We start from the raw sequence: 14,196 nt of genomic DNA on the forward strand, positions 1-14,196 counted from the left end.
TCCTCGGTCCTTCCAGACGAGGGCCAGACTGTAAAGGGCACAGCCCAATGGATGGACAGGTACTTTCCAGGCGTCACATTGGAAGGCAGAGACAGGCGCTGCTAGGCTCAAATCCCTCGCCCACTGCTGCCTAACATTTCACCTCGATGCACCCATCAGGGGTACATGTATAGCTGCCCAATAACAGACACCTACCGCATCAGACCGACCGCATAGTTAAGCCCTGAAGGAATTAATAATCACAGCCCTGGCATCGTCAGATAACCTGGAACAGCCCAGTGTTTACTGTCGATATACCAGACAGGGTCCGTGCACACGATTGTCGCCCAACGCTGATGTCATTTCTCGCTAAACTTGCATTGGCTTCACCGTTTTTGCGCGTGTCACGTGGGTCTTACTTGGGGCATTTGTGGGAAGAGGCTCTTGCTCAGTAGTTCTGCAGTGGCTCTGGAATCTGGATTACGTGCCTGGATTTGGGTCATGGCAGGTCAATGGTTGATACCTACTTGACTGGGTAGATACTGTTTCCTGGTCCTGGTATGCCTGTTCTTGGTACCCTAGACGTGTGCCTTGTCGGAATAATTTTAGGTGTTTGTTCAGTTCCTGCAGGCAAGTCATTGACTGCGGCTTTTATAGTCCTTGCGCGTAAATTGACCGATTGCATCTATATACACTCTTTTTTTTCACCCCTGCTTCCACGGTGACATAGCGGCGTGCGAATGAGCAAAGAAAACCTTTTGAGTTTCCCGCAAGCCGAGCAGCAAGATAAAGAGTAATAAATGAGGAAACTTTTCTTCCCGACAACTGAAATAGCTGCGATTTTTTTTCTCATATAAACTTTCGGTGTAGGGATGGAGTCTAGACTACTAGTGGTAAATATTGAATGGTGGGAAAAAGAAAAGGAAAATCAAAGCAAATATCATGCCAGCCCTGCTCAGACCAATTCCACCGACCGCTTATCATTGTATCATGATTCGAGACTTTGCGTGCATAAACGTTCCAAGTTGTGTTCGTTCTATTGGAATTGGACGACGAATATAGGGGTATGACCCGTGGTCCGATCCAAAACCCTCATCAATCATCACTGATCTAGAGGTCGGGGTCCTCCTCATCGGGGAGAGGCTGAGCGGCAGCCGCTTGCATCTCCGCCTCGTACGTTGCGACGAGTTGGGTATCGACCTGCACCTCAGGAGGAGCAAGGGCGGGAGCAGCAACGAATTCCTAAAGAACTTCTGTCAATAACATTCTTGAGACGGCGGGGGTTCGGAATTTCCACTAACCAAAGCGGCATTGCCGACCAATTTCCTGGCGAGCCACAGGAAGGGCTTCTCGAAGTTGTAGTTGGACTTGGCGGAGATGTCGTAGTATTGGAGGTTCTTCTTGCGGTGGAAGGTGATGGTCTTAGCCTTCACCTTACGCTCCTTGACATCGACCTTGTTACCAGTGAGAACGATGGGGATGTTCTCACAGACACGGACGAGGTCACCTGCAGGCTGTGGTAAGTGATTGGGTTCTGCTAGGAAATGTATATCTTTGTCACATACGGTGCCAGTTGGGGACGTTCTTGTAGGTGATACGGGAGGTAACATCGAACATGATGATACCGCACTGTCCGTTGATATAGTATCCATCTCTCAGACCACCAAACTTCTCCTGACCAGCGGTATCCCAGACATCGAACTGGATCGCACCCAGGTTCTGGTGAAAACGTTAGTTCAAGCAACAGTAGAAACGGCGAAAGGCCGAAGCGGGGTTACCAGCGGGCGGGGCATACAGTGGTGAAACCGATAGGGTGAACCTCTACACCGAGAGTAGCGATGTACTTCTTTTCGAATTCACCAGTAAGGTGACGCTTGACGAAGGTGGTCTGCGAAGTGAGAAATTTTCAGGTTAGTTGACGTTCTTGTTGACGATCAGGAAGCGGCGGGAGGCCGGATTCTGCCTCAATTGTTGATGGTCGCTTGCGAAGGAGCAAAACGAGAGCGCACGACGGAAGGACATCAGAAGATCGAAGATGTTGAAAATAGAATAATAACTATAGGGGCTGTAAAAACTGCGGGATATGGATAAACTTGCCTTTCCTGTGCCACCGTCACCGACAAGGACGAGCTTGAAGGTTGGGGTTGTCTGCTGCTCAGCCATTTTGTTGTTTATGTGAAAATCAGGAGGGGAAAATAGAAGATTTCAGATCGGAACCCGACGCAAGACAAGAAGGGTCAGAAATCGACGGTCGAAGACGCGACAGACGACGGGGATAGAAGGGGTGGGGAATTGACAGGGAGAAAATAGAGTGAGCAAAGAGACGAGCAACTCAAGTTTTGGTGATGGAATTTTTGCCTCCAGTCGGTCACTGTCTTTGTGGTCACGTGCCGATCGCCTTAGGCAACATGCCCCGCGTGTTTGAACTCTCTTTTTATTCTTTGAGGAAGTCTCTTACTGTAGATGCCACTACTGCTGAGTATAAATAGGATTGACTCATGTCTCATTGTTATGCCCGGACCCCCGAGTTTTAATACATAGCTAACAACCTGTAAATGAGTAACGCCGTCCATGCCACTTCATACAAAACTGATCATCAAATCATGTCACATTCCTGTTTTGGCTCTCATTCTTTCCTCATTGTTGATAAACCGTTGTACATGAAAGACGCTCATGACGGAATTCCTCATGTATAGAGCTCACATGATGCAATTGAGGTGCCCGAAACCAATTTTCGGTTGCTAGATAGGCAGAAGATGGCAACCCAACAACCCACGACCGCCCCAATCGCGACGTGGCACAAGTTCCAGATCCAACTGTGTGGTATTTCCGGGGGTTGCATCGTTTCGGGAAATTTTGACTATGATTGTGCGCTGAGCGATATCAGTCAGTTGGGTCTATACTTATTGGCTATGGCAAGCCCATCGCAGGGAGACAGTGACATACTCCTTCGTTCTGTTGAACCACCTCTGCCACCTTGGAAAGGCGCTCATGATTGAGCCAGTTAACGTTGCCAAAGCTGCAGATAGAATCACCGGCTTGCAATCCGGCCTGGCTAGCAGGACTTCCGGCCATGACAGTGTTTACCTTCGCAAATGGTGTTAACCCGCCCGTATCGGCCGCTGACGAAGTAGCTTCGGAAGGCAAAGGAAGGGAGCCATTTGTGTTTCTGGTGGGGAGTGCGTTGTTCGTTGCGCTCTGAAGCCCAGCGAAATGAGAGTGAATGCCTTTCTCAATCTCGGTCATGACCTCTTTATGATCGTAACGAAGTCGAATTATTTGCGCTCGGATGGTACGAACTAAACCAATCTCAGCGCCGACTGTATTGGCAAGGAGGAAATTTCTTACTTTGTGCAACATCGATATCATCGCGCGGAAAGCCGTCAAACGTTGTTAGCGAGGTGTTCATATTAACACCATGCTAGTAGACGAAAGATAAGTCAGTCACTATGGACATGGAAGACGAAAAAAAGGTCCGACAACGTCTTGTACTCACAGAGCCAAGTACACTGCTAAGAGCTGATAGTTCTTCTTCGATTCGTTCCTTGTGTTTCATCAGGTCGTTCATGGATAGCTTCGAGAGATCGCGGGGAACCCCTCCGGACATAGACCCGGAGGATATAGTCGGGGCATGCAGATTGTTGGCCATGGGTATACCCATTATAGGGGGTCTAGAACATGATTCAGGTAGTCGAAGCGATGGTTATGGGTGTTCTTGAATAGTGAGTGATTTGGTGGCGGGCGGGGAAGTCTGTCGGAGTTTGGAGAGAATCTGAAAGATGATCTGGGGTGCGACGCTTGGCATGCCCGCTGTGTCTTCAAACCAGACACTATATTCACCTTCTACCCTTCATTCCACCAAATATCTTATTCATTTAGAGACTGAATACGATGTAAAGTCGTAAGGCAGGATCCAGCATATTTTTATAGCCAATTGAATCTGTATGTGTTTCTACTTGAGGAGACCGCAAAATGTTGCTGGAGGGCATCTAAGGGTTAGTAGTCTATCATTCAATTTTTGGTGATATTGTAGGGCCGCAAATAATTCTATAATAGAATCCAGTACGTAGTAGTCGGTGCTATCATGTTTGATTGAGGATACTTTTTCAATGCCTTTGCAAGAGTTTAGGAGTAGGCACCCAGACGCGCCTCTCTCACTCCTTCCCGTTCTACTCTGTTGATCGTGACTTCCGACCTGTTATGTGAGCCTAACCTCAAGAAGAAATCAATTTTCTTACACCGAGTACTAAAGCTTCTGCCTAGTGGCTTTGACTGTGTTTGACCAAACGCAGCTCTACTTAGTATGGAGTTGTCCATCGATCCGCTCGTTATCTTGGATCCAAATTCCAGGGAGGCGATCCCTGAGTCCGATATCGTTCAAACTAATTCGACAGAACCGGATGATGGGAAGCTTCAGTTTCAAGACTGCATGGAAACCACCAGTAGTATCGATCGAGTTCCTTCTGACAGAAGTCCGATTTCCTCACCCTTCAAACGATGGGTGAACAGTCTACGACCTAGGAAGACGGCTGAGCCACAGCCATATATTGAAGGCTGGCAGTGCACATCCCAGGAAAATGGCACGCCAAAATACCTCTCACCTCATCAAGGTTCTTTGGAACAACAATGGGAGAAAGGCTCTGGCAAATCTTCCCACCTAGGCACCATCAAGACCGCAACAATGAGCATTACAAGTCAGAGTGTTATCAGATCAAGGAGAAATACACAGAGCACCACGAATCAAAGCAAATCTGACATCCGGAACTCAATTGATAGCCTGAGACCGACCTTGACCACTTCAATTGACGAGGAGGCTCAAACCCGTGCTACCAAACGAAGACAGGTGCTCCAAGAGATCATCACAACGGAATCTGATTATATTTTCGACCTGAAGGCTCTTTCGAATGTACGTACCATAGATCTTTCTCATCTGTGCGCTTTGCAAGTTAATGTCCGTCTGCCCCTGTAGTTGCTCTTGATGGTATCAGCACGCCCCGAAATATACTACAACGTCCAAAGCATTCGCGAAGCCCATGAGAAGTTCCTCAGTCGGGTTAGAAACCTGATACCGACGTATAATCTTTCCCGGATGCAGATCGAGCGAGTAATGCGCCCACACGCCTTTGATTTGAGTGCTAGGGCTTTCCCTGGCCGGTCCCTGAGAACGCAAAATCTAAAGGTGTTAGTTGATCGTCGCCTGAAGGAACTAGCTTCAGAGGCAAATGAAGCTCTCATAGTTGCCCGAGAGATTGGATGCCTGGTACGTCGCTTGCTCATTTTCTTTCCCATTATAACACTGAGCTTCGACTGTAGTCAAAGTCCTTCATACGCTACAAAGAGTTCTGTGAGAACTATGAACTCCTAGCTAAGGATGCCTCCATTTTACGCAAGTCAGTTAGGAATTGGCAAGGATTTGAGCAAGGTTTAGAGGCTTTAATGAGATCAGCCGCGTCAATCGAGACACGTTCGCTTTACGACAACAAATCATTATTTTTGAATGATATTCTTATCAAGGCTCGTGTCTTGTGTCTATCTGTTAATTATAAGCCCTGGTCGCACTAACCAAAATTTAGCCCGCCCAGCGGCTCTGCAAATACCCACTTCTGCTTCAAGAGCTGTTAAGATGGACTCATATTCAGGATGATCCATCTGCGCATGACGAAATCCGACGGGTTTTGGGGGGTGTCCGCGACCTCCTTGCGGAGATCAACGAGGCCACCTCGACCACATTAAACAGAAATCTTATTGAGAAGACCTTCTTCCTCGAGGAAATGCTCGATTTCAAACCTGTAAATATGCTGCCCATGTTTACGTAGGTAAGGTGCGGCTAACACTGTACTGATAGAGCTCCACCATCGATATCTATAAACAGCTAGGACCTATGACCCTCTGTGGTGTATTGCACGTTACTTACCGAGCGTCTACCCAGCCCAGACAAGTAACTGGATCCTTCATGGTATGCGTCTTATTTAAACATCATTTCTTCCTCGCCAGAATGAACGACGAATACCGAAAACTTCATCCACTTGCCTGTTTATACATTTCCGACATGAGGATAGATAGCTTAACGAATGGAAAAGGTATGTCGTATATGAACATATACCAGGTGGTCTTCTCGTTCACTAACGCTCTCATAGGTTATGATTATTACTGTATATTTTCCTGGAAGTTATTGTTCCAGCTTCGTGACGAGAAATTTGAACTTGTCCTGAGTGCTTCGTCTGCAGCAGAAGAGAAGCAATGGAAGACGGGCATTCTCAAGTCTGTGGCAGCATCAGTTGATGTTCCGAATGCGATATCGTCTGAACAGCGGAGGTGCTTATTCCTAGCCCTAGATGTTGTGCCAGAAGAGGACGTTCCAGAGTTTGTACCTCAACTATCACGCCGACCTTCACTACAAACCCTGGGCGCCATAGGCATGCAACGAGCCCGTTCCAATTTACAAGCAATAATCATCCGAAAGACACATTGCCCGCACAAGCACGGCCAACCTCAACAGGTTGATGGTGAACTAGAACGTTATAAAATCCCTTCTTTCGTCTCGCAGCCCTTGACATTCATGGCTAGAAGACAGGATAGGATCCGTCTAGAGCGCGTCATTCCGCACATTTACACTCGGGATGCGCTTCCATACCCCGGTATGTTTCTAGCAACGGGGGAACTTTTGTTTGGTTCGAGTTCGATAATGAGGCATCTAAGCCTCCGGTCAAAGCGATATAACCGGTCCAGCTCCATAAACTTACCAGCCACTTTGCAGAATATAACTGAATCACAAGGCATCGACGAGGCTGACGAAAAAACACAAAAACCGAACAAGCGAAAGAGACGAGATGCGTCAGATTTCAGCCATAGTCTGGACCATGAGAAAGGTTGGACCTTGCACAAAGATAGCACCCTACTCTTGGGCCGTTCCAAGACGATGCGGGTTAAAAATAGCCCTAGGGCCAGTTATAACCCTAGCTCTCAGCCAGCAGTTACGATAGATAAGAGCCCCGAAAATCCAGGAGTTCCTCTTCCGCGAAAGAGTATTTGGTGGATATTCAACTCCATGTCATTGCGACGATCAAAGAAGAATGCCAGCTCGAATCTTGGTGGTGCGTGATGATGCAACACGCCTGTGGATTGGAAGAGTCGGCGGCGGAGCGTCAGAGTGGGCTATATGGATTATGGAATGATGTTTTACAGTACTCCTCCTAACGGAGCCTCCAATACTACTTCGTATGGATGTAATCGTACATTGTTGTGGGGACGAGAAGGGGCAGCTGGATATTATTAGACTTGGCGAGACGTAATGGAGCATTGAGACCACCACCAAGACCGAATAAGACGAGGATAACTGAAAGTCCCCACACGAAGACACATAACAAGGCAACCAGAAAATGGAAAGAATGACATACTGCAGAGCTTGGATCAGTGTCTGTCAACGACGAGAACCTTCGGAGGATACCGATGACGTCGAAGGTGCTGATGGCACTGCGAGCTGTATTGAAGCACCACAGGCACCGATACAGGGAGGTAATGGAAAGAATGGAACCAAATAGCCCAATTATCGGTAGAGAAATAAACCCCTGAACATCAAAAGCTCCGGTCTATCGTCAACTGCTGTTTAGCCTTAGTCAAACAAGTTGAACTCACCGAAGCTCAAGTCCCGACACACCTGGTGACGTCACTAATACTCATCACGCCAGCAGCTCGAGACCTCCACCCCCAGCTCTTTATATACCTCACGCGACACCCCTCTTCGCTAAATTCTTCATACTCTCTCTTGATCATCTATCCTTCTCCATTGCATATACATCTCGACATATCTTCAACTAAGCTCCAACCAAGCTCCAAACTTGATACACTACAAATACACCTCATACACTCACCACAATGCGCGCCAACGATCCCACCAACAAGATCTTCTACAAGGGCAAGTCTGACGACTTCATCGTATTCGTTAATGATGCCGCTACACTGCAAAACTGGAAGAATGACTCCTCAATCCCCCTTGCCGAAGTTGTGAACGGGTGGAAGATCTTCGTCACTCACAAGTACGTCTCCTCAACCCTCACTCACTCTGCACGCAGCACACTGCAGGGACAAGAAAAGAGATCGGAAGGAGAATAGTACAGTACTAACAGAAATACAGGCACGGCTCTCAAGGGGTCCTCGACGGCGCGAGCAAGGCTAGTCTTGAGAATGAATTCGGCACTCACAATGACGAGGAGTGCGTGAGGAAGATTCTCGAGGGCGGGGATCTGCAAGGGTATACTGTATGTGTCATATTCCCCGCTTCTGATGAATCCTCCTCCTTTGTCTGAATTGGATTTTGATTGTCTTGACATGCATTGGCGATAATACGTACGTACATGATGCTGACCATGGCTGCTTACAGCAACGGGAACGAGGCGGTAACACCAACGTCCAGAACGGACCTCGTGGTGCTGGTGTTCAAACCTATTAAGTGTTAGCGGAGCGGCTCTTGTTTTTTTGACCCTTTTATTGCATGATAATGGACGAATGGGATGGCTTTTGATGCCGTGGGATTGTACTACCATACTTTATCTAAGGCGTTAATATGGGCCTTAGCTTGACAGAAATGTGAAATGAAATGATACGAAAATTTGCCTTAAAGTATAATATATCTCTATAACGTAGGTATCTCTGGCTATAAATTAGGTTGTGAAGTAATCTAATTTGGAGCCTGAGCCTGATCTTGAGCTTCGGCTTGACTCTGAAGGGCATTACTACCCCGAGCATTTCGCCTACTCACAACCCAACTTCCCAACTCATTCCACACAGCCTGCTTCTCCGGAATCGACATCGTCGCAGCGAGCCCGCTCGTCGTCGTAGCCACAAACACAGGCGCCCCATTCCACTCTTCACTCTTTCCCATATTCTCCGACTCATCCTGCCAACCGTACCGAAACTCCTCTTTCCGAATCGCCCTCCCCTTCCGCGCTCGCCACACAGACTCCCATATACTCTTACCCACCAAACAAACCGCCTCGGGTCTCTTCGCAGCAACCTTGGCCTCGAGCACGGGCACACCGGCGTCCATCTCCGCTTTGCTGAGCATGCTCGCGTCGCGCGTGGCTCGCTCGACGATGTTCGTGTTGCCCACGTTGTATAGCTCTGGGAGCTTGTAGGTATCCGAAGGTGGGTGTCGGATGGTGGTTATGCCGGACCAGTGGAGGAGTTTCCAGAAGAGGTTTGAGGGGTGTGCGTATGCGAAGCCGGTCGTGCCGGTCATTATGCCTGGATTCACGCCCACCAGGAGTAGGGTGAGGTTCTCGGGGATTGTGTCTCTGAGGAGGGAGGTCGGGAGAGAGGAGGGGGAGGATGTCTTGCGCTGGAGAGTGCGGGAGCTCGAGCCCGGTCGTCGTTCGGGTGTACTTGGGAGGGCTGGGGTTGAGGTAGATTCGGAGCTAGATGTGTGAGAGGGTGAAGCTGAGGTTGGTGTTGTTGTTGATGAGCGGGACTTGGAGCGGGTGATGCGGCCGGGGGTTGCCACGTCTGATGAAGACGATGATGCTGTAACCGTTGAGGATATAGGTTCCCTTCTCCTTCGCTTAGGTGTCGTTTGAGTATCGATAATAGTCGTATCTAACTGGCGCTTCGTCTCCTGGACTGAGGAGCTCGTCGTCTCCGAAACGTGTACATACTTATTTAGGACACCGTTGAAGCTTGTAATTTGGTTAACAGGGATATCGTCGTCGTTGAAATTGGAGCCGTTGTCCTTTATCGCCTCAGAAATTTGTGCCTCCATGCTTGCTGCCTTACTTGATGATTTGGATGGCGGTTTCCGGGACCTGTGATAGACTGTTGGAAAGGTTAGCAGTCACGAAACGGTCATTTGTTTGTTTTGCCGGACTTTCTGCCACGTCTCATGAGAAGGCCTTCGACTAGAAATCTCGGAATCAAAAAGCTCTGGACTTTGGTTACTGAAAGAATTTTCAACCAAAATTTGGGATCAACACGATGGCAAATCACGTGAATTTAGGCACCAAGGCAGAAATGTCACTACTAACGAGCATTTACTATTGCGCTCCAGCGCAGTTTGAGGGGAATGATTCATTTGATCGTGGGCTAATAAATCAGTAACCTAATTGATAGGAATTGTCAGTTGCCAAGACTCATGCGCCAGCTGTGGAGGCTGGATTGCGGTGCATACTCAAAGATACGTCAATTCTTTGCTCGTCGATCTCCAAACGCCCGTCAATAGTAGAGGGTGAGACACGGAAATAGAGCTGACTATTGGAATCTAGACCGGGAACTAGAACATCTGCGAACTGGCTGTTTTTCTCGATGAGGAATTAGGCTGTTTGCGCTGTTCATCATTCATCATTCATCATTCATAGACATGGGCCATCTTAGCCCTAATGACCCAACGCTTCAGTTATATGGAGCATGCTCGGCACCACCGGTAAAACTTAAAATGGCCATAAACTGGACTCGTGCATACATACTTGTGAATTCACCGGCTTGGAGTCCTTGTTCACTCGTCAGTCGCTATGGTCACTCCGTTTGCTAGATGTCCCTGATACTGAAGGGCGTCAAACTACACGGCGTCAAACGAAGGTTTAAAAGGCCTACAATGCCCAGCCCATTCATCAACTCTGCCACAAGTCGTGCTCTGACTTTCAGTTGAGTCTACTTTTCACAAGAAAGATGGCTCTGCTATTTTCTGGACAGACTCCTAGATCCGGCACAGGAATCACTATTCATACCACCACGGACCCCGAGAAAGGCCTCACAGATGGCGGGTTTTCAAGCGGATACTCTACGCCCACGTCCAGCTTGAACAGTTCCTCCAAAGAGAGGCTAGACCAGGATATCGTCGATTGGGATGGCCCCTATGACCCAGAAAACCCCGTTAACTTCAGCGGCCTGGCTAAGTTCACCAATGTTGGGATTGTCAGTACACTGACATTCATCACCCAATTGGCATCTTCAATGCTCGCCGCTGGTGTGCCGGCGCTCATGGCAGAATTTGGAAGCTCAAGCACCCTGCTGGCCTCGTTTGTGGTGTCGGTGTATGTGCTAGGGTTTGCCGTTGGACCTCTGGTTCTGGCCCCTGGTTCAGAGCTGGTGGGAAGGAAGGTCATCTATGATATTTGCAATCTCGGATTTACAGTCTTCTCTGCGGCCTGTGCTGTCAGTACGAATCTGGGCATGCTTATTGTTTTTCGGTTTTTGCAAGGCTGTTTTGGCTCTGCGCCACTCACCAATGGTCAGTCTTTCCTTCTATTGTCTTCCTTAACTGCGCTGTGTCCATATGCTAATACTGCAAATCACAGGGGGCGGTACAATTGCAGACCTCATCATCCAGGAGAAGCGCGGAGGAGTCCTGGCTCTGTATTCGCTGGGTATCTTCCTAGGCCCCGTCATCGGTCCTCTAGCAGGAGGTTACCTCGTAGCTGCACAGGGCTGGCGCTGGGTATTCTGGGTCCTCACCATCATCGAGGGGACACTTACTGTCCTCTCCTTCCTCTTCCTCAGCGAGACATACCCCCCGGTACTCCTCGAGCGCAAAACCCAGCATCTCATCAAAATGACGCGGAACACAAACCTACGCCCAAAATGCGGCGACATCAACAGCACCAGCCGCTCCCCCTCGCAGCTCTTCATCCAGGCAATTGCTCGTCCCACCAAGATGCTTCTCTTTTCACCCATCGTATCTGCCCTCTCCATCTACGCAGGCATCTTGTATGGCTACCAATACCTCATGTTCACAACATTCACCTCCGTCTTCCAAACCCAGTACCGCTTCCCAACCAAGTCATCCGGACTAAGCTTCCTCGGAATCGGGATAGGGGCACTCTTCGGCCTCCTCATAATCGGCATCATCTCCGACCGGATCGTCAAGGCAAAATCAAAATCAGACCCGTCTTCCCCATCTGGAGGAACCATGAAGCCCGAGTATCGTCTCCCTCCGCTGCTCATCGGCGCCCTTTTCACCCCAGTCGGCTTGTTCCTGTATGGCTGGGCGGCCGAGTACAAAATGCATTGGATTGTCCCGGAGATCGGGACCGCGCTGGTGGGCGTGGGCAATGTCGCTGCGTTTGTGTGTGTTCTGGGTTATATTATTGATGCGTTTGCGGTGTATGCGGCCAGTGCGCTGGCGGCGATTATGGTCGTGAGGAGTATTATGGGCGCGTTGTTGCCGCTGGCTGGACAGAGGATGTATGATGTGTTGGGACTGGGGTGGGGGAATAGTTTGTTAGGGTTTATTGCGGTTGCTTGCATTCCGGTGCCGTGGGCGTTGTTGAGGTATGGCGAGAGAATGAGGATGAGCTTTGATGTGAGGAGGTTGGAGTGATCCATGGCAGAGGGTGTTGGGAAGCGTTTCATAGGGTGTTGCATAAAAATACCTGTTCTCTCCTATAACCTATAAAGAGTCTTGGACGACACACCTGCGCTAGATTTTAACTGTGCATTTGCTATTGTCCAGCCATAAGGCGTCAGGGCTAGGGTAAGGCATGTCCGTCTTTGAATACTTGATTCGGGACGAGGAGATATCTCCGGTAAAGTTGGTAGTGGTCATTAGCTTCATCGTGGGTATTATGTCTAATTATGTAGGTCGATGTATATGCAAGAAGCGCTACCAGAGCACAGGTCCCAGAGCCATATCAAAACGCCGCCTAATATCATGCAATGCTATACTTTCGAAGGTATCCGCCTGGGTAACGTCCAAGGTTCGGCACATATAACCTAGAACAAGGATCTGTCAGCCAAAAAATCCCTCGATGCCAAAGTCCGAAACACCAACTCACCTCGCCTTCACTATACGCCCAGAAGTAAACCACGATCCCAACGAGATAGTATATTGCGGCATTCGTGCCTTGGTATATAAGCGCCGCCAGAATCGAGCTGAGGGGATAGAGTAGGAGGCGGAATTCGATGCTGCGATGTGGCATTGTGCCCGCGAAATACTTCAATGGCCATTCCCATGCGACGCCGAGCAGGCCCATTAGGAGATTGAGTATCTGCAGGACGGGTACTGGTTTGACGGCGCCGTCGAGGTTCTTTGTCCAGGTGTCCCAAAATATTTTCGGCCAGATGAAGGCTTCGATTGCGCTACCTACTTGGTCTGGGTTTGATTCTAAGCGTTAGTCTTCTGGTTTGGCTGGAAGCGGGACACTGGGGATGTTGTACGTACAGACTGACGCTGTGAGGACTATGAGGCGAGCCCAGTGGTTTTTGATGAGCCTGCCCATTTTGGGTGGAAGTGAGGTTGTTGGTGAGGAGGACGGTTTGCCTTTCGTCCAGCGAAAGCACGTGTCGCAGAAGTCGGGCTTGTTTGAGAAGTAATAATTACGGATTGAGTGAGAGCTTGTATTTCAGTCGTCTGCTTCGTTGAAGAATTTCGTTCGCAAAATCGTCCAATGTGACATTGCAGGTGGAGTCGCCAGCTTTTGCTCCCGTTGAATTTCGTCTATCTTCGTGGCTTGCAAGACAGAATCAATGGGATTCAGTTTCGCCAATATCACATTCCGGCCGAGACCAAACGGAGAGGGATCGTGCGAAGATGGCGTCTGGTATCATGCCATACTGAGGCAGATATTTCCGAGGAAATGATTGTGGGAGGAGAGCGAGTTACATAGTTTGCATGGCAACGAGGCATGGCGCCTTGTCTTTTGTCATCCATAACACGCTTGGGAAAGGTTGGACGCTCTTTGCGCACAAGAATCAGAAGCTACAAACCAATTGGGTGCGAGGAACTGGTCGACGACCGGCGACCCCGCTTGGCTTCTTCAGAGTACGAAGGCCAAAGATCAATGATTGGGGAGGGACAGCGGCATATGAACGAGGGTCTCCCCAGCCCGGCGCTTAGAGAAGTGACGAGAGCCAGAAGCAGAGGCAAATAGGAATCGAGGACAGGGGGGACAGAAAGATTGACTGCATTAGTGCCATGCACGAGTGTGACGAGTGGAGAGATTCTCCAGCAGATTCGCGGGAAGACGATCCAGCGGCCCGCTGGGGTCTGGCCGTTTAGGCCCTCTGATTGATCAGTCGCAAATGCGACGAGAGCAAACTTCTGAAGCCTGAAGAATCAGACTCAGTGCTCTTGAAGCGGGGAAAGCCTGTCGTTCAGGCGCATGTCCGCACGGGTTTCTATTTGTGTCTTTGGGCAATTTCTATATGCCGGGCGATCTTGCAATAATGTGAAGTTAGGCTGATAACAACAATAAGGGGGTCAGGTACGTGGTAACTGCCTATTGTAGCTCC

At 49.1% G+C, this 14,196-nt stretch overlaps 8 protein-coding genes across 8 annotated transcripts; 4 read left to right on the forward strand and 4 right to left on the reverse strand.

Annotated features, from left to right (window-relative positions):
- Positions 1-814: 814 nt before the first annotated feature.
- ASPSYDRAFT_44042 (Ran family GTP-binding nuclear protein) lies at positions 815-2,272 on the reverse strand. Its single transcript, XM_040846777.1, has 5 exons — positions 2,077-2,272; positions 1,775-1,867; positions 1,545-1,698; positions 1,281-1,486; positions 815-1,221 (listed from the first exon to the last, which is right to left on the reverse strand). The coding sequence occupies exons 1-5, from the start codon at positions 2,140-2,142 to the stop codon at positions 1,090-1,092; spliced, it is 651 nt and encodes a 216-aa protein (XP_040703463.1). The 5' UTR covers positions 2,143-2,272; the 3' UTR covers positions 815-1,089.
- Positions 2,273-2,438: 166 nt separating this feature from the next.
- On the reverse strand, positions 2,439-3,740 carry ASPSYDRAFT_44044 (putative 26S proteasome non-ATPase regulatory subunit Nas2). Its single transcript, XM_040846778.1, has 4 exons — positions 3,476-3,740; positions 3,328-3,400; positions 2,926-3,278; positions 2,439-2,852 (listed from the first exon to the last, which is right to left on the reverse strand). The coding sequence occupies exons 1-4, from the start codon at positions 3,638-3,640 to the stop codon at positions 2,721-2,723; spliced, it is 723 nt and encodes a 240-aa protein (XP_040703464.1). The 5' UTR covers positions 3,641-3,740; the 3' UTR covers positions 2,439-2,720.
- A 542-nt stretch (positions 3,741-4,282) lies between these two features.
- Positions 4,283-7,081, forward strand: ASPSYDRAFT_57219 (putative Rho guanyl nucleotide exchange factor; the record flags this gene model as incomplete). Its single annotated transcript, XM_040849336.1, has 6 exons — positions 4,283-4,885; positions 4,949-5,239; positions 5,293-5,493; positions 5,619-5,791; positions 5,827-6,059; positions 6,117-7,081. 6 exons carry the CDS (start codon positions 4,283-4,285, stop codon positions 7,079-7,081), a joined length of 2,466 nt encoding a protein of 821 aa, XP_040703465.1.
- Positions 7,082-7,854: 773 nt separating this feature from the next.
- ASPSYDRAFT_57216 (SBDS family protein) lies at positions 7,855-8,643 on the forward strand (the record flags this gene model as incomplete). Its single annotated transcript, XM_040849335.1, has 4 exons — positions 7,855-8,015; positions 8,114-8,237; positions 8,360-8,413; positions 8,623-8,643. The coding sequence occupies 4 exons, from the start codon at positions 7,855-7,857 to the stop codon at positions 8,641-8,643; spliced, it is 360 nt and encodes a 119-aa protein (XP_040703466.1).
- Positions 8,571-10,030, reverse strand: ASPSYDRAFT_44050 (mismatch-specific DNA-glycosylase). The gene has a single exon (XM_040846779.1). It carries the CDS (start codon positions 9,731-9,733, stop codon positions 8,657-8,659), a length of 1,077 nt encoding a protein of 358 aa, XP_040703467.1. The 5' UTR covers positions 9,734-10,030; the 3' UTR covers positions 8,571-8,656.
- An 865-nt stretch (positions 10,031-10,895) lies between these two features.
- ASPSYDRAFT_44054 (uncharacterized protein) lies at positions 10,896-11,317 on the forward strand. Its single transcript, XM_040846780.1, has 2 exons — positions 10,896-11,107; positions 11,193-11,317. Exons 1-2 carry the CDS (start codon positions 10,921-10,923, stop codon positions 11,225-11,227), a joined length of 222 nt encoding a protein of 73 aa, XP_040703468.1. The 5' UTR covers positions 10,896-10,920; the 3' UTR covers positions 11,228-11,317.
- Positions 11,086-12,723, forward strand: ASPSYDRAFT_44056 (uncharacterized protein). Its single transcript, XM_040846781.1, has 2 exons — positions 11,086-11,114; positions 11,193-12,723. Exon 2 carries the CDS (start codon positions 11,243-11,245, stop codon positions 12,284-12,286), a length of 1,044 nt encoding a protein of 347 aa, XP_040703469.1. The 5' UTR covers positions 11,086-11,114; positions 11,193-11,242; the 3' UTR covers positions 12,287-12,723.
- ASPSYDRAFT_57220 (uncharacterized protein) lies at positions 12,625-13,184 on the reverse strand (the record flags this gene model as incomplete). The annotated part of the gene is made up of 3 exons (XM_040849337.1): positions 12,625-12,678; positions 12,741-13,057; positions 13,127-13,184. 3 exons carry the CDS (start codon positions 13,182-13,184, stop codon positions 12,625-12,627), a joined length of 429 nt encoding a protein of 142 aa, XP_040703470.1.
- Between the last annotated feature and the right edge of the window lie 1,012 nt (positions 13,185-14,196).

The sequence above is a fragment of the Aspergillus sydowii genome, assembly GCF_001890705.1.
Source record: "Aspergillus sydowii CBS 593.65 unplaced genomic scaffold ASPSYscaffold_4, whole genome shotgun sequence".
NCBI classification, from domain to species: domain Eukaryota; kingdom Fungi; phylum Ascomycota; class Eurotiomycetes; order Eurotiales; family Aspergillaceae; genus Aspergillus; species Aspergillus sydowii.

Excerpts from the sequence above, each read along its gene's own strand:
- ASPSYDRAFT_44056 (XM_040846781.1), top strand. The coding sequence starts at position 11,243 with ATGCTAATACTGCAAATCACAGGGGGCGGTACAATTGCAGACCTCATC.
- ASPSYDRAFT_44042 (XM_040846777.1), bottom strand. The coding sequence starts at position 2,142 with ATGGCTGAGCAGCAGACAACCCCAACCTTCAAGCTCGTCCTTGTCGGT. Across the intron at positions 1,699-1,774 it reads ACCCTATCGGTTTCACCACT|AACCTGGGTGCGATCCAGTT; the intron begins GTATGCCCCGCC and ends CGTTTTCACCAG. Across the intron at positions 1,222-1,280 it reads TGGTCGGCAATGCCGCTTTG|GAATTCGTTGCTGCTCCCGC; the intron begins GTTAGTGGAAAT and ends GAAGTTCTTTAG.
- ASPSYDRAFT_44054 (XM_040846780.1), top strand. The coding sequence starts at position 10,921 with ATGCTCGCCGCTGGTGTGCCGGCGCTCATGGCAGAATTTGGAAGCTCA. Across the intron at positions 11,108-11,192 it reads TCTCGGATTTACAGTCTTCT|CAATGGTCAGTCTTTCCTTC; the intron begins CTGCGGCCTGTG and ends TGCGCCACTCAC.
- ASPSYDRAFT_44044 (XM_040846778.1), bottom strand. The coding sequence starts at position 3,640 with ATGGGTATACCCATGGCCAACAATCTGCATGCCCCGACTATATCCTCC. Across the intron at positions 3,401-3,475 it reads TTAGCAGTGTACTTGGCTCT|CATGGTGTTAATATGAACAC; the intron begins GTGAGTACAAGA and ends TTCGTCTACTAG. Across the intron at positions 2,853-2,925 it reads TGGTTCAACAGAACGAAGGA|CGCACAATCATAGTCAAAAT; the intron begins GTATGTCACTGT and ends GATATCGCTCAG.
- ASPSYDRAFT_44050 (XM_040846779.1), bottom strand. The coding sequence starts at position 9,733 with ATGGAGGCACAAATTTCTGAGGCGATAAAGGACAACGGCTCCAATTTC.